The sequence below is a fragment of the Xenopus laevis genome, chromosome 1L, assembly GCF_017654675.1.
Source record: "Xenopus laevis strain J_2021 chromosome 1L, Xenopus_laevis_v10.1, whole genome shotgun sequence".
NCBI lineage: Eukaryota > Metazoa > Chordata > Amphibia > Anura > Pipidae > Xenopus > Xenopus laevis.
The window spans coordinates 40,899,412-40,917,787 of NC_054371.1; the positions used below are offsets into that span (position 1 = coordinate 40,899,412).

General features: G+C 39.8%; 1 protein-coding gene across 2 annotated transcripts; it reads right to left on the reverse strand.

Annotated features, from left to right (window-relative positions):
* Positions 1-5,295: 5,295 nt before the first annotated feature.
* sgcb.L (sarcoglycan beta L homeolog) lies at positions 5,296-16,696 on the reverse strand. 2 transcript variants are annotated; one of them, NM_001112840.1, is given in 6 exon segments: positions 5,296-6,480; positions 9,115-9,246; positions 10,892-11,083; positions 11,922-12,107; positions 12,310-12,516; positions 16,662-16,696. In NM_001112840.1, coding segments are annotated over 6 exon segments (930 nt in total). In that variant the 5' UTR covers positions 16,683-16,696; the 3' UTR covers positions 5,296-6,288.
* Between the last annotated feature and the right edge of the window lie 1,680 nt (positions 16,697-18,376).

The window sequence follows — 18,376 nt, forward strand, 5'->3', positions numbered from 1 at the left end:
TTTATCAAGCTTGATAAAGGGTCTGTTGACCCATCCGTGTTGATGCCTATACCCTTGAATACTTTTACAAACATTTCCAATATAGTCAATGAAAGGGAATACTGTTAGGTTTGGGTAGAGAAAATGCAATTGCACCATGAACCTGACATGTTAATATGTAACATTCCAACATTACTATAATTTAATGAAATAAGCTATAGGGCAAGACCCACAAGCTCAGACAACTGCAAATCACCATTATTGTTGTCAGCCTTATCTATAATATTATGCTTGTTTATTCTCTACCTGTACAACATTAATATTTCTACAACTAGAAACTTCCTTAAAAATAATCTGAAAAAAAAAAAAATATTTTATTGTGTCTTACCTTCGCTTGTTTGTGAAGTCTAGATCATATGCGACTAGAATAAAACCTCTTGTGCAGAAACAATTTTTGACCTTCCAGGTCAGGCATTCTGACTTTCAGTTTTGGTCTCCTCTTCTGATGCACAGGGAACCAAGGTTTTACATGAAATCCACTGAATCTAGGTGTTAATCCAACTAAAGAAAGAATACACAAGAGCAAAATATTGCTAGTAATTAGTGATACTCACAAGCAGCCTGCTACCTGGGAAATATCTAACATCTGTAAAAGAGAAGATAAGAACCTTTAGTTACGGACTCCACCCAGCCCATTTTATTACAGGACAAAGTCTGCACTACTAATTAGTGTATGATATGTGCAGAATTTTTTACTGCAATCAATTGCATAGTTTCAGTTAATAAATATGTATCACCACTTGGCAACAATGGCTTGTCAAGTGTGGGTGACTTCCACTAGGCAAAGTCCTTTGCCAACATCATCATAACTAACTAGCCAGTCCACTCCCTTAATTTTCTGTATGTGGCTAAAGAGCCAGAACCAAGGAACAATGAAAATAACATATAGTAAAGCTAAAAATGTCAGTTTTATTGCTACTATGCAAATGCATAGAGACTTGTTTTTATATATATATATATATATATATATATATATATATATATATATATATATATATATATATACTGTGTAGCTGGTGCACACGGCAAACAGTCCAATGCCTGTGTGCTGGTTTACAACAATCACATAGTCCGCTCAAAAAAAACCGCATCAACCAGGTCTTAGTATGAAAAATCAAATATTCAAAATTTTATTGTCAACGTTTCGGCTCCATAGATTGAGCCGTCTTCAGGACACAAAGAGTTGTGTACAAACATCCAAATTTAAACCCCCCAAAAGCCCGCCAAAATGTGAGAGTGACGTATGTGTTCATGGTAACCCCCATAGTGACGTATTCAGTACGTAGATTGTTGCTTAAACAGTAACATAATCATGATCATAATTAACCCTCTGCTCAGCAGAGTATGTGCACCAACGTGATCGGGGAAATCCCCGCATTTTAGTAGTGATGATCCATCGTGCTGTCATATATACAAATAAAAAATAAAAAAATAAAGTTAAAACCTCATATGCCCCCAGCTTTCCCTAACCGGGGAAGCGGGGCAGTCATCGTACACCAGGCTGTCAGGCATCTGATCGGCGCTTACCTTAGTCCATGTCGCCTCTCCCATGCAGATACGGAGGGTGTAGGGGAAGAGCAGTCATGCTGAACGCCTGTCTGTGCCTTCCAACCTGTCGCAAGTCAGAGGTTCCAGCGCTTGCGGCACCAGCCGCATACGGAATACCGGCACCCCATTGGACCGCATCAGTCTTGTCCGCTTTCCATTAGGCACACCGCACAGTATTCCCATATTAACCCTGACTGGTTTGTTTCGTGCCTGAACCGCTCGACGAGTTTCACACCAACGGAGCGCACTCTGAACTTGTGTACAAGTAACCCATATTAGACTTTTTCAACAGATCCTGCTACACACCGACCGACCTTCTGCAAGAGGCCCATATCTTACTTAGCGCCAGATGCACTTTACAGCCATCGGTATCAAAACGCCTGAAGGAAAAAAATTGAGAGTAAAACAATGAACTGTAACAAAAAAACTGTAACAAAGACAACTGTCACAAAAATTGTTGAAAAAAGTCAGGAAAACTAAAACCAAATAAAGTATAATATAAAAGGGAAAAAAAAGGGAGGATTGTAAACGGTTAATGATATTATCAAAAAAGTCAAGGCTCAGTGCCATGGTAAAAGTTCTTTGATCTTGCTGTTGCTAACACTTCACAGGGAAAACAGTTTACCCTTTACACACCACTATGTCCATTGTCTTCGGAATATCTAAAGAAGGACACTATCAATGAACATAACTGTAACAGAAAATGTATACATAGTCGCTCAGTTGGTGAAATGACATGCAGATTAGCATCATTGTATCGTTTTGCTGACTATAGCCTCAGGGAGGCTATAAAGTTCCATCAGTGTCATGTACATCAATAAACTTTCATTTGGCAGTCCAAATTCAATGTCCTGTCATTAATGGCTTGCCTGGTTGGGGAGAAAAGGGAAAGGGAGGCTGGGGGGGCGGGAGAGGGGGGTAGGGGTAAGACGGGAGTATCAACAGTACAAAAACTCTTCTTGGGAGGAAACCAATACATCATGTAAACAGCCCCAGGTTTACAGGAAAGGAGACAACGGAAGGGTCTCATTTAGTCCCTTTGGCGCTAAAGCATCCAATTTGTAGATCCAACTGGATTCCCTTTGTAACAACAATAGACCCCTATTGCCCCCTCTTCTCGGGATTGGGATATGATCAATTAGCATATGTCTGAACTGGGGCAACGAGTGTCCCAATTTTATCCAATGTTTCACCACAGGTTGATCCGCTCTGCCCGTAGAGAGGGCTGTTCGGATAGCACACCTGTGGTTATTCATACGTTCCCTGTATGTCGTTGAAGGCTTTGCCTACATAATAAAGGCCACAAAGGGCACCATGCTATGTAAATCACAAACTCTGAGAGGCATGACAGTCTGTGCCTGATGGAAAACTTCTTTCCTGTCCTTGGATGAGTGAAGAAAGTTCCCTGTGACATCCCACTGCAGGTTAGGTAACCTGCACATTTGTAGCAGCCGTCCTTCAGAGGTCTGTTCAGCCATGTAGTCCTGGTTTTTTGTTCTGGGAGTACATCCTTAACCACTAGCAGGTCCCCCAGCAGGTTCCTCTTTTGTAATATATATATTACAAAAGAGGAAGGGATGATGGATTAATTGGTTTAGCATGAAATATGTAAATGATGGGATTACAGTTCCCCTTTAAATTAGTCAAACGCTATGGGGCAGATTCCCTAAAGGGCAAAGTGACTAACGCTAGTGAAAATTCCCCAGCGTGACGTCATTTCGGAACCTCGCTGATTCCCTAACGGCGCAGGTGTCACTTTGCTAGCGAAGGAGATAGACTCTAGCACTGCTTCGCACTCTAACGCCAGGCGAAATTTTGCGAATGGACGTAACTCACGCAAATTCACTAAGATGTGGATTTTACTGAACATTAACTCTTGCGCCAGACTTGCCTTCGCCACCTCAGACCAGGCGAAGTGCAATGGAGTGGATAGGACCTAAATTTTTTGTTGTTGAAAAAGTCCCAAAAAACGCTGAGTGATAGCCTGCAAAAGACCGTAAAATTTCTTTGGGGGAACAGGGTTCCCCCCTACATTTCCTAACATATGGCACATAAACTATACACTGGGCTCATGTATAGGGCATTATAACAACGCTATATCTACGCTAGCTCATCTTCGCTTTGCTTGCTGAAGTAACGCTAGTGCAACTTCACCACCATTCGGTGCCCTGGACGCAACTTCGCATTTTAGGGAATTAGCGTTGTCCTAGTGAACGCCTGGCGAAGTGTTGCGAAGTGGGTGAAGCGGTCACTAGCGAATTTGCGCTGCTTAGGATATTTGCCCCATAATCTTTAATGCTAAAAAAAAAAACCTACCCCCTCACCCTACATAGACCCCCCTCCCTGCTCTCCCACCCCCAGCCTAGATGGTACGTTTTGTAAATGCCCCTAACTCTTTACTTACCCCTCGGTGCAGATTCAGGGCATTGGAGTTCACGGGCACCTTCTTCTCTTTGGTAATTTTTAGGAAGAGAGCGGCGTAGCGGTGCATGCACAGTTGGAGCAATCTTCTGTTTCGCAACAACTGCGCATGCGCTGAAAGTCACGGAAATTGCAGAAGCACCGGAAGAATTATGACAGTATTGCAATACCTTTTTTATTTTGTATGGAATTCCATTGCTACAGCTACTATTGTAGGCGTCCTTCCATGCTGCAAGGGTTTCAACTATATGCAAAACATTCCCTTTTTGTGCCCTCCCTACTTACTTCAAAGGAGATGTAAACCCAAAAGTAAAACTTTGCCTTAAGAAATCATTTTGTGTAATTCTGACACTTGAGTCAATGAAGAGGAATTCAGCTCTTCTTCAGCTAAGACTCAATTTCTCACAATGCCTTGCATGCTTCTACAGTGGCCCATTAATCAGCTGGTTCCTGCTGCATTGTTTCAATATTTTTTTTTTCATTGGGCATCCTTTTATTGACCCTCTTTAATGCAAGTTGTTCTGTGCTACAGAGTTCAGATTTTGACAAGCTGTGGAGGCAGGCACAGGAAGGTACAGTATGATACACAGAATATTAATCTTACAAAGGAGTAAAGAAAGGAATAATAAAACACTTCTTTTCATTTAATTTAAAGCCAATATTTTGAGTGTGTACCTTTTGCAATTAGGAATTACTCATTAAATAGAACATTTGTGCATAATGTGAAACCCGCATTTTTCTTTTAGGGGCACATTTACTTAGGGTCGAATATCGAGGGTTAATTAACCCTCGATATTCGACCGTCGAAGTCGAATCCTTCGCCTGCAAATATCGAAGTCGATGGATTTAGCGCAATTCCTTTGATTGAACGATCGAAGGAAAAATAGTTTGATCAAGTGATTAAATCCTTCGAATCGAACGTGTCGAAGGATTTTAATCCATCGACCGAACGATTTTCCTTCGATCAGAAAATTGTTAGGAAGCCTATGGGGACCTTCCCCATAGGCTAACATTGATGTTAGGTAGGTTTTAGGTGGCAAAGTACTTGGTCGAAGTTTTTTTTAAAGAGACAGTACTTCGACTATCGAATAGTCGAACGATTTTTAGTTTGAATCTTTCGATTCAAAGTTGTAGTCGAAGGTCGAAGTAGCCAATTCGATGGTTGAAGTAGCCAAAAAAAAAAGCATTCGAAATTCGAAGTATTTTTTCTTCTATTCCTTCACTCGAGCTAAGTAAATGTGCCCCCTAATGTTATAAAAAGACACATAATATATCACAACACATTCATTTCTGGCTTGAAACAAATATATTTATTAAATGCACATACATCCATATGCATCATTGAGCCATTGTTGTAAGTGAGTGATAGAATCAGCATAATTACTGTCTATAATGTAAGCAGTATATCAGGAATACTATTCATCTTTAGGCTAATACCAGACTTGGCTGCGTTTATCCACAGAACGAGAATCGGCCACTACTCTGGGATCAGCCTTTCTCTGTGCTGCACCTGAATCCAATGCTTCAGCCTGGGTTCAAGGACATGGAACATGTTTCATTCAGCATTTTGCTACCCAGCCTGTGCCAGGTTAAAAGTTTATTAACACTTTTGTTATACTTTAGGGCAAATATTTGTGTTTCCTGCATTCATGTTTTTATTTATACAGTATTACAGTAATTTGAATATATAGATTCTAACTGGAACTGCATAGAAAACACAGTTCACATGACTTGGGGCAGCTGGGAAATTGACAATATGTCTAGCCCCATGTCAGATTTTAAAATTGAATATAAAAAAATCGGTTTGCTCTTTTGAGAAATGGATTTCAGTGCAGAATTCTGCTGGAGCAACAATATTAACTGATTCATTTTGAAAACATTTTTTTTCCCCATAACAGTATCCCTTTAGCTGCTAGTGTTTTACTGCCACCAATATATTAGTATATTAGCAGGCTTTTGGAGCTGTGCAGTGATAAGGGGACTTGTAGCAAATGTCAGTTGAAGCATGAGTTCTTATGAAGAGCTGAGAGCATAAAAACAGTTTCTTGTGCAACATATAAAAGCAGATGGGGTGTTTGACTGGGCATGTCTGTGGCATACCTTTAATACTGCAGCGATAAATAGTAAATACTGTTGATGACTAGTTAATACTGATAAACATCTTGCTGAAATGTGTTATAACAAACCAGTCACACAATAAGAAAATAAAAGGATTGTAACATTGCATCCTTATCGATTAAAGTTTTTTTTTTCTTTTGCTGACTCCTTTAATATCCCTGCCTAGCACGGGTTGCTTGATGTTTGGCATCCCATGTTGCGACTTTCCACCTTCACCCTAAAGAGGGTTCCATCAGCACATGAGCAGAGCTTGTAGCGCATCCATCCATCGTCGTACAGCAACTCCCCTGTAGAAGAGCTGGGTAGTCGGGAAGTACTCACCATCACTGTGCCATTTAGGACTATGCTGTTCTCCTGCATGAGATTAAACAGTTTGTATCAGTCAGGCTTTTGAGATTAAACATAAATATCCCTGACCACAATAACATGAAATTAATAACACACAGAATTGCTTCATCAGTATACTACGATCTACAAATATTTCCCCATACTAGCAGGAAAGTGAAACTGCATGTATTAAAATTATGAAGGCCTCCATCTCTATTTGTGCTACATGTCTCCAATGTATTTATTTTCTGCATTGGGACCCTCTTCTTTTAAGGACTGATATGTTACATTTTTTATAACAAGAAGAAGGGAACACTAAATAAAGTAGTCAAATGCCTGGGTGCTTAATAATAACAAGTTAATAGAGTAAAGAAACACAATACTGAACTCACGGTTAACATTAGTGAATAATTAATTCATGTTCGATCTCCCGGTTAGTGATGTGCGGGTTGGCCCACAAACTGCTGCCCACCCCATTCATGACCTTAACATGCCCATCTTCCACCGCCAGACAATGCTATTTATAGATTTGCGCTTATGTGCCCCACCCATTTCATGGTGTCAGAGAGGGGCGGGTCTATAAATACTGAGGGTCGCTGGGTTAGGGTTGGGTGCTGGTTAGAAACAATCGTGTTAGCATCGGGTGAGTGTCAACTTTTGTCAACCTACACATCACTACTCCCCATCCCCACCCCTTTAAGAATTGTGTAGTAGCTCAGCATTTAGAAGGCCAAGAAGCAAATGTGTACACTTAGGGGGGTTAATTATCAATGGTCGAATGTTAGTTTGTGAGTTTTTATACCTCCAACAAACTCACAACTCAATGATTTCTTATTTAAGAAAAGAGTCGAAACTTGATTCTGCAAGTTCATGTTGCGAAACCTGAACACTCTAATTAATCGAGTTTTTGGTGAAAAAAATTGCTCGAATTGATCAAGTTTTTGGGCAAAAAACTCAGAAACAAAGGTGGACATCATGAAAGCTATTAACATCTTCAAATGATTCAAGGGACCTCTGCCACTGACTCCTACATGAATGTGCCAGGTTTTAGATGTGGTGTATTTTTGAATTGGAGCTATTTCAAGGGTTAGGGGTATAATAAATCTCAAAAAATTTATGTTTTTTTTTTACCCGATGTTGTGGAAAACACGACTCAAACCTTAATAAATAACCCCATTAGTTGTAACCCACTTTGTTTAGGCTAAAGACTAATTGATGCGGCACATTGTCTTATGCGTATTTGTACAAACTATGTAATCAAATATGTTTAGTTTGCTGAGAAAATGGGAGTGCTGAAAAAATGTTGGACTTTTAGATTATAATCTCTGTTGCTAAGGGCCTCTTTTCCTCTTGGATCAATTATTGGCTGCTTTGTATGTAAATCTGGAGGTGAAATGTATGCAGTTTGCACCCATTTCTTGTAAAGCACTGCAGAATACTGTATGTCGGCACTTGAATACATGTTAATAATAATAATAATAATAATAATAATATTAATAATAATAACAATGCACACATGTGTTTACACACAGGTTTAGGAAAAGAACACTTTTTTCTTAAAGGGATACTGTCATGAGAATTTTTTTTAATAGTTAATAGTGCTGCTCCAGCAGAATTCTGCACTGAAATCCATTTCTTAAAAAAACAAACAGTTTTTTTTTATATTTAATTTTGAAATCTGTCATGGGGCTAGCTGCCCCCAGTCATGTGACTTGTGCTCTGATAAACTTCAGTCACTCTTTACTGCTGTACTGCAAGTTTATGTTATGACCCCCCCAGCAGCCTAACAACAGAACAATGGCAAACAGCGGCAAACAGCACTCAATAGTAAAATCCAGGTCCCACTGTGACACATTCAGTTACATTGAGTAGGAGAAACAAAAGCCAGGCCAGAAAGCAGTTCCATCCTAAAGTGCTGGCTTTTTCTGAAAGCACTTGACCAGGCAAAATGACCTGAGATGGCTGCCTACACACCAATATTATACTTGGTTCAGGAATTAAAGGAAAACTATACCCCCCAAACAATGTAGGTCTCTATAAAAAGACTTTGCATTAAACAGCTCATGTGTAAAACCCTGCTTCATGTAAATAAACCTTTTTCATAATAATATACTTTTGTAGTAATATGTGTCATTGGTTTATCCTAAATAGAAAATTGCCATTTTGAAAAACAAGGGCCGCCCCAAGGATCGTAGGATTCAAGGTGCACACAAACAAACCACACATGTTAGGTCACGAGTCAATTAAAAGATTGAGTTTTGTCTTTTGCTTCAACACTTCTTCCTGTTACAGTCAGAGCTGTAGTAGTTCTGGTCAGGTGATCTCTGAGGCAGCACACAGACCAACACGAAATGGTGGTTCAAGGCAAGAGATGTAAAGGGACAATATTTACTTAAATATATATACCAGTTTGGTAAGATTCTTTAATTTGTCACGTAATATGATATAAACTGTTACTTAAATATTCATTTTGGGGGAAAAGTTTTCCTTTAAATTGCATATGGTGAATTATTTACAGTGCAAACAGTGTAATTTAGAAATAAAAACTACATCATAAAAATCATGACAGAATCCCTTTAAGGTCCTGTGGGCAAATTAAAAGGCTTTTCAGTCTAGATTAATATAGTCTAATATATGTTAAAAAATATTTAATCGACTTACAGCTTTGAGCTCCATATTCCCACCCATGCGAAACTCAATAGTCTTTCCCATGATGAACACCCCTTCATTACCACGGACAATGACTCGACCATCTGATTTTATGTTGAGATCACTGGTAGCATTGCTAGTAATCTGAAAGAGAAAAGGCCTAGTGATGTAAACTGAAGCAGAGCTCATAAAAAACACCTAACGCATTCATAAATTACAAACAAAACAAAAAAGAGCCATGCAGAATATCCGCACACTACATTGGTCAGAGAGAGGTTTAATGAGGCTCAATACAAGATTATTCATTTCAGGCACTAAAAATGCAATCAGATATCATACTGGACAGTAAAGGGAAAGTCGTTAATGGAAAAGGATTTGGGACTACTGTAGATAACATACAATGTTGTAGATTTAGACAATAACAAATAAAAACAAATAAAATGTTGCTCAGTAGGGCTTTCTAAAACTTACTAATGGTCATTTAATGGTAAACCATGTCAGCTACTAACAATTTGTTTGGACTAAGCCATCTGTATTACTACAGTGTGAGTCCTGTAGCAGGGGTTCTTGGATTACTGCTTGTAATATTTTATTTGCTTTCTTCTTTTTTCCTATATCGTTCCTTGGGTTAGGACCTTAATGCTTTTACATTTCCTTCCTAAGGGATTAAATTGTGAACTGTGCTGGTTTAATTTTTTAAAGTTTATATTCTGTGTTTTAGCTGAAAAAAGTATTATCCCAGTGTATACACTGGATTTGCTTATTTAATAAACATCAAACAACTGACAATTCCATAGGATGTTTTCTAAGCTTTTAACACCTTCCTGACTGTCAATAAAAATGCAAGAAATTGTTCAATACATTGTTACACTGATGAAAGCATTTACTGTTTTGAACAATGTATGAATTGAGCAGCCTACTCCATTCTGTGATGATTTGCAAATAAAAAAATAAAATACATATATATAAATAAATAAATAAATAAATAAATAAATAAATAAATATAAATATATATATAACAAACAAGGGAAAGTTGTGCTCACCACTAGTTTTTAAAATCATTAGGCGGGGGTGCAATGAGGGTGTGACCACAAAATACATATAGACAAATACAAGATTCCTCTGCACTCAACCCATTATCAATATATTTAAGACAGCGACATTTTGTGCATACTGCTACTGAAAAATGCCTTACCCTGTTTTGTTTAAAGGGTAAGACATTTTTCAGTAGCAGTATGCACAAAATGTCTCTGTCTTAAATATATTGATAATGGGTTGAGTCCAGAGGAATCTTGTATTTGTCTATAAATATATAAATATATATAAATACAAAATGCAAATGCAGGGGTTACATTGCCCTAAATGCTATTTTTAGGGATGCAACGAATCCAGGATCCTAATTTGCATATGCAAATTGGGAGCAGAGGCAGGAAATCTTTTCTTCCCAAAACAAGGAAGTAAAAAAATTTGTTTCCACTTTTTCCTTTCCTGCCCCTAATTTGCATATTCAAATTAGGGTTTGGTTCGGTATTCGGCCGAATCTTCCACGAAGGATTCATGGATTCATCAGAATCCGAAATAGTGGATTGGGTGCATCCCTAGCTATTTTTTAAACAACTCTAAAGCTGGCCGCACAGAGTGTAAAACAACTTAACATATGCAATTTGTCCACCAACATAAATGTCTGAATTTCACTAATACGATTGTAGAAAAAAAATATAACTAGGCATTTTTTAAATTTGCCCAGTGTTCCCTCTGCCCCAACATCATTATGACAACATGGGCTTACCCTCTCAGTTGAAGCCCTCTGTACATTCAAAGTTTTCACCCCTTTTGGCAGATGAAATTCATGTTTCTCATAGTCTGTGCTGAACAATGTATTCTGAGTGCGAGGATCAATAAACTCCATGCCAATGTCGCTGGTGATAGAAGTCTTGTCTTTATCCACGCTGAGTTTTGTTGAGCCCTGTTGAAAAATAACCTGGAAAGATATGTACGGTATGAGATGAATGTGATCATTTAACATAATTTTCCTTTGATTATATTTTTATTATTCCTAATATATTTAACATAACTATCCACTTTCAAGCTTGTTTTCAGACGAATTTATTTGTGAATTTATAATGCCATACCCAATATACAAAGAGCAAAACAATATACAACTCAACAACAGAACATTTTTTTCTATAAGGAGGGAAAGCAAACTTATTTTACTAACTGAACAATATATTCATGTCCCCAAAACAAGCTATTTTTTTAATTATAACCACCCTGTTAGTGCAACTGAAATGCAGAGCAAAAACTGCACATGTGCTCCTCTAAAAGAGTTAATGAAATGCCCAAATCATGAATGTACAGAATATAAAAAGGCTAACTTTTTGCCTGGCATTTCAACACGCATCTGAAGTTCAGTTTTTAGACTATGGACCTTTCCAAGACTTAACAGACCTGTAACATTCGTGCCAAGAACATAACACCCCATTCATTGCATGATAGAAAATAAATTACAATATAAACCTGTCCCTTGAATATGTTCAAATTAATTACAATGGATGCTATTTTTGTGTGAAGTATCTAAAGTATTTTCCATGACATTTTCATTCTTTCCATTTAAAATACTGTAAATGCTAAGAACCTACAGGTACACTATGAAGCACTGAGATCAAAAGCTTAAAAATCTTATAAAGTAATATAACATTTTAAAAAGACATGGTAAAAGGTCCCTCCACCTCGACCAATGACAAATGTGCCTTATGGAGTATTGAAGCATTTTCTGTTTCTATTAATGTCAATTAAATTTGAACACTGAGATGACATACAGGCTGGTTGTTACCAGTGATCACGAGATCTTCATTACGTCGTCCTCCAATGGTACTTTTGTATAACGGATGTATTACTCCCATGTCTGATACTTGTTTAAATCGAAGCAAGCCGCTGTCATGGAACTCCATACTATCACAGCCATTTGGACCAATTCGGATCACAACCCATATAACTAAAGTAATCTAGAGAAACAAAATGGAATATTTCAGCCGAGAGCAGAAGGAATTAGGATCTTGTATGTGAAAGGCTCACTTCTACCACTGCTGGAATAGGAAAGTGCAATGGCTTAGCCTAACACAGATCAGAAGAGGGCACAACTACCATACTCTATGTTCGACTGTGCTTACAGTTTTTTTTAACCCAACCCTGGAGGAGTGTACTTACTATTAAGTTGATGACAGCCAAGATAAACAGCAGGACGATCACACAAATGGCTAAGTTCCCTTTCCGGCCTCTCAAGCCAGTTTTATGCAGACGATCTTCATCAATAGGAATATAACCTGCTTTGAAGTTGCTGTTGTGCTCTTTATTGATGGTCCTTCGCTCAACTGCCTTCTCACGCATAGACTTCTTCACTGGGCCATTGGAACTCTGCCAAAAGATATCACAGTTTGGGGATGAGTTTTTATTCTGTTTCTCGCAAACTTTTTTCCGTTTAGTTTAATTGCATTTCTTTTGCTGACCTCAATGTTAGGTGCTAGAGAGGATAGTATAAACTCCTTAAGAGGCATCGCTGATCTCTTAGGGGGTTATTTATCAAAGGTCGACTTTGTGAGATTTGTGAGGTTTTTTTATACCTTGCACAAACTCACAACTCGAATGTTTTCTTATTTATGAAAAAACTCGAATCAGTGTAATTGGGGTGGAAAACCTGAATATTCTAATTTATCAGGTTTATGATGAAACAAAACTTGAATTGCTCAAATTTATTGAGTTTTCGAGCACAAACAACCGAAACCCCCCCCCCGAACATCATGAAGGCTACATACATCTTTAAATGGATCAAGGGACCTCTGCCATTGACTTCTACATGACCGTGACAGGTTTTAATTGGAGTATTTTCGGATTTGAGCTATTTCCAGCTTCAGGGCATGATAAATCTTGAAAAATTCTTGTTTTTTTTTTAAACCCGATAATTCGAGTTTTTACGGAAAACTACCCTTGAAAACTCGAAATTTTCGGGGGAAAAAAAACCCCCTTAGTGTTGGAATGTGATGCAGATACAAATAACTGTATTATTAAAAGCATTCTGTTTCCTGTAGGCATGGCATTCTCAATCTATGATTTAATTGTGGGTATGTACTTATTACATACAGTATGGAAGCTTGGGTCACTAGGAACAGTATCTTTTTCCAGACTGTTGTACAAAACTAGGTAATCACTGGAGGCCACCATTTACATATTTATTAGGTATTATGTAGCAAGAAGACAACCATAAACAACCATAAATGCAATCCTCAATGATTCGAAGACCAGAACAATAGAATTGATTAGTTAGAACTTGAACAGAAGATGGGCTGGTGGGCTGTTAGGAAGGAGACTACAGACTTTCTTGATAACAGGTGAGAGAATATGGGTGAGTAATTGACACAGATGAGTTTTACACGTGTTGCTTAATAATCCTTTCCTCGCTCCTCTTCCCATGTATAGTCCAGGAGGGTTCAGGTGCACAGCAAGATCATCAACTTAATCAGTAGCAAGATCATATTGATAAAGCCATGCACAACTCAACACGCACTGTTTAAAGGAACGTTAAAGAGTTTTAAAGGAATGACAATATAATGTACTGTTGTGCTGCACTGGTAAAACTGCAGTGTTTGCTTCAGAAACCCTACTATAGTATAGATAAAAAAGCTGCTGTGTAGCTATAGGGCAGCCATTCAAGCCCAGGATACACAATAGATAACAGATAAGTGCTGAAGAATCCCATTATATACTACATATATTATCTCTTTTCTGCTGTGTAGCCTGTGCCCTTTCAGCTTTAAATTGCTGCCCCATGGCTACACAGCAGCTTATTTGTCTAAACTACTGTAGAGTTTCTGAAGCAAACACAACCGTTTTACTAATGCAGCACAACGGTACATTATATTTTCACTGCTTTATTTTTTGGTGTTACTGTTCCTTTAAAAGTCTGCCAGTCTGCGTGATGAGTGGGTGGTATCAGTGCACTTTGCCCATACAAATAACAGTATTCTGAATTCCAATGGCTCAATGCAAGTGCTGACTGGCAAGCCCATGACCTGTACAAATTATCCATTACTTTACATTTCTGACTATTTGGCTGATCATTTAGTTTGGCTTTCCATTTTGTTGTACAACACTGACCAACTGCACAGCCAAGGAAACCAGGTCCAAGGTGCAAATGGCACCTTCTTCTGTTAGGGCCTGTTTCAGAGGCATCTTGCTCTGTGAGGACTAATGTGACATTTTGCACTTTCTGGGTCTATGTAAGGGACACCTTGTCTCACATTCTACATGATGCCACTTCACTCTGTCAGGTTCTGTGTGAGTTCCCTAATTAGGGTCTGGCAAAGTGATTTTTTACTTGTAAGGGTCTGCGTCCGTTCACTTATCCACTTGTTCTGCTGTGCGACTACAAAATATCAAACTCTGTTGGTCAGGGCTGTCATCAGAAGCAACATTTTCTGATCCAAGGATCCTTCTTATGAAGAGGAACCAGTGCCATCTTTTCGTGATTACCTTGCTCCTTTCTAGGTTTGTATAGTCAAATCGGAAGATTTTACAATTGTGCTTATGTGCAAATCTGGAGGTCTAAAGAGGCCACAAGGGAGCCTTGGGAAATATAGTTAATATAGGACACAGTTATGCAGTGCAATATTTTCAAAACAGGTCTGAGCAACTGCAGCCTCACATGTTGGCCAAACCAGCAGCACCATCACGTGCCTGATAAAAGCAAGAAGCAGCTAACTGCAGAGATGCCAACTTCATAAACTAAATTATCGGGAGATCAGCAGCTCATGGTAATATGGGCGGAGTCTATTTTGAATCAAGCGTGGCCTATTGGAATGTGGGTGTGGTTTGTATCAGACAAATGTTAAGATTTTCCTTTTACTATCTGAACTTGAACATAGTAACATTTACTTAGAAGCCCAAGACTGGAATAAAAAGCTATAATCCTGTGGGGTAGTGTAATAAATGGTCCTTTTTATTTCTTATTTTTGTTACTTTTCTAGTAACCCATAGCAACCAATCAGCTGGTAGCATAAAGCTATTAGAAAATAGACATCTTGGGTTTATGTTTTGCTCATCGTGTAAGCCAGAAATTTGCCAACCTTTAAGCAAAAAGTACAAAACAGAGGATTCCAGTGTTGGTCCAACTGCATTTCAGCACTTTATTAATACATTGCAAACAGATACCAGCAAAGCATGAGGCTATCAGAATAAGCAGACATGTCTAGCTGCAAGAACAATGAGAACCATCTGTCTATTTAGAGCATAACAGGTTGAGTTGTCTGGTGGATTTAAATGGGCAGCACCAACTTGCTGAACAGCCGGGGCTGGTGCAGTTTTCAGTGACTAGGAACTAGGACTAAGGGCTGAACTCCACAATTGACTCTTGTCGGATCCATCGTGCTGCGACAAAATAATGGGACTGAAAAATCACTGGTATAAACTACAAGTATCCGACACGACTATCGGATCTGAACGCAGCACTCTCAGTTGTGTTGTGTGTAGTTTGCACCTGTGATTTTTTCTTTCAGTCCCTATTAAGTTCAAGCATTTCCCTTCTTGTCTTACATTTGTGAGGCATATGCTGCTCCAGATCCCCCTTCCACAGCACTCTGATCTTCTGCCTGGCTTTAGAGGGGAGACACACAGCTACAAAATGCCAAAAAATTACCCTGCCATAGACAAATATGAGACTTGCCTCTGCTAAAACTCATGCAATAGTGCAAAGCCAATTATCACAATTGTCTATTTTGTAGCTGCTACTAGTAGTTCTGTGTGTCTTTGCCCTTAAGGTGGCCATAGACGCACAGATAATATCGTACAAAACAAATTTTCGTCCGATATTCGTTACACGTGTGTGTTGAAACGAACGATCTTTATTGGAAAGATCTTTTCCAAGAAAGATCGTAATTGTTACGTCTATGGCCACCTTAAGGTGGCCATAGACTTAAAGATCCGCTCGTTTTGCGACATCGCCAAACGAGCGGATCTTTCCCCGATATGCCACTAAACTGCGTGGCTATATCGGGGGTAATTCGAGCGTTCGGCCGTATGGCCGAACGATCGAATTACGATGCGCCAAGCGGCTCCGACGGGTCAAAAATCCAACCTTCCCGATCTATATCGTGGCCAGATATCGATCGGGAAGACCCGTCGGAAGCCCCCATACACGGGCAGATAAGCTGTCAAATCGGTCCAAACAACTGATATCGGCAGCTTTATCTGCCCGTGTATGGCCACTTAAACAGAGCTCCCTGGCAGACCCCACTCCTCCCACCAAGCCACACAGAATGAGGAGCAGCCATGTGGAACAGTACACACAGAAAGCACTAGCAGCATCTACCTCGGTCCTCGGCTGTGACTGAACTGTGACTGCTCCTGCTTCTCACATCTTGGAAGCTGCTTAAACACACATCTTACTCAAATGTTTGTTAAAGGGGGTAATTGTAAAAACCAGGGAAATGGCATATAATAATGGGAGGGGGCTCAAAACATTGTAACTCCTGGAAAATCCAAAGGAAAATGACAGGGATGTAACTGACCTGCTCCTCAGCAGCTGCCATCTCTTCCTTCGTTCCGCCCACTGTCTGACAGCAAAACGGAGGCGGTGGGAAGAAGGGGAATGTGCCATATTCAAAACAGGGGTTTCAAGGACTGAGATTTAACAAATGACGCTGAACCGAACCGGACTAAATGTGGTTATAAAAAAACAGACAACGACCCTTCCATCTTAGAAAGAGTACTTTCAGGCTAGATAAATCCAACAGGCTGGGTTATTTACAAAACAGGACGCAAACTGAAGTCACCCCCTACCCTTTTAACACATGGTGCTTTCCTGTAGTGGTGGAGGAATGTTTTCCAACAGCTGCCAGAGCAGCAGCAGCTATTTGTATGCACTGTCTTTATTTTAAGCACTGACTGTCCAACTCATGGGAGTTACCCAGTTTTGAACCCTCTCTAGTCATTATATGCCATTGCCCCAGCTTTTACAATTCCCCCTGCGAAACAAATTCTGAGTAAAGATGGACACATGTTGTGATGGCTGATTCAGTTAATGCCTTTAAGAATAGCTTGGATGATTTTTTGGACAGACATAAAGGCTATTGTGATACTAAACTCTATAGTTAGTATAGGTATGGGTATATAGAATTTATGTGAAAGTAGGGAGGGGTGTATGTATGGATGTTGGGTTTTCATTTGGAGGGGTTGAACTTGATGGACTTTGTCTTTTTTCAACCCGATTTAACTATGTAACTATGTAACATGCACAGTGTCAGTCAGTGAGCTTTCAGTGTGTGGAGTTTGTTCAAGACTTGAAAACCAGAAACCACTTTAGAACCAAGGGAGGGCCAGGGCGATTGGGAAAATAGGCAGCTGCGTTGAACAAATCCCTTTGCTCGGCATGTTACTGAGCATCTCAGGCTAAGAGTGTCAGTCCCTTGGTACTGACTTGCGCCCCAGCGAAGGATCGCGGCGTGTTTGCGCATCGGGTTGTGCGCGCGCGCGCGGGCGGAGGTTCGCGGGCGCGCGCCCGTTTTTGACGCATGCGCACGGCGCGTAAAAGGACGCCGAGGCCTGCAAGTCACTGCGAAGTGATCTTGCCTTGACACTTAGCGTTTCTTTGAATTCTACATTGCTGATCCATTGGTTTCCTGATTATTGGCCTGTTTCTGACTCTTCTATTGGACTTCCCCTGTTACCGCTGATTCCGTTCCTGACCCACGCCTGGCTTGACTACGATTTCCACTTATCCCTGTTTGGCTACCTCGACTTGACTTTTTTACAAGTGCCTACCCAACATCTATCTACCGGCACCTCTGTTACTCTTCATCTGGACTTATTCCTGTCCCCACCCAGGCTCTAAGTTCCAGTGAGAGGCATAGGGGAGGCTATTATTTCGTCGGACCCATTACGGAGCTTGATAGTATCACTTCGCCAATATGGAGTCTGGCGGTGATCAAGCCTCTCAGCCTTTTGATGCCCTCGTTCAGCAAATTACATCTCTTACTAAAGCAGTACGAGACCTGCAAGGAGGTTATCAACAGATCCAGGTTCAGCTTCATGATCTTACCCCTCCTGTTAATCCTCCTCCACCTCCTGTGTCCCAAGCTCCAACTCAACCTTCCGCTTCTGCTCCTGTGTATTTTGAACCCAAGGTGGCGCTGCCAGAAAAGTTTTCCGGAGATAGACAACTTTTTCGTGCATTTTTCCATGGTTGCCGACTGGTATTCTCCCTGAAACCACAGATCTATGCCTC

Bases quoted from the DNA above. Each gene is read 5' to 3' on its own strand.
- sgcb.L (XM_018245448.2), bottom strand. From the start codon at position 12,489: ATGCGTGAGAAGGCAGTTGAGCGAAGGACCATCAATAAAGAGCACAAC. The intron at 11,084-11,921 runs GTATGTCATCTC...ATATCTTTCCAG, and splicing joins TCACTGGTAACAACCAGCCT to GTTATTTTTCAACAGGGCTC. The intron at 9,247-10,891 runs GTAAGCCCATGT...TTTCTCTTTCAG, and splicing joins AGAGGGCTTCAACTGAGAGG to ATTACTAGCAATGCTACCAG.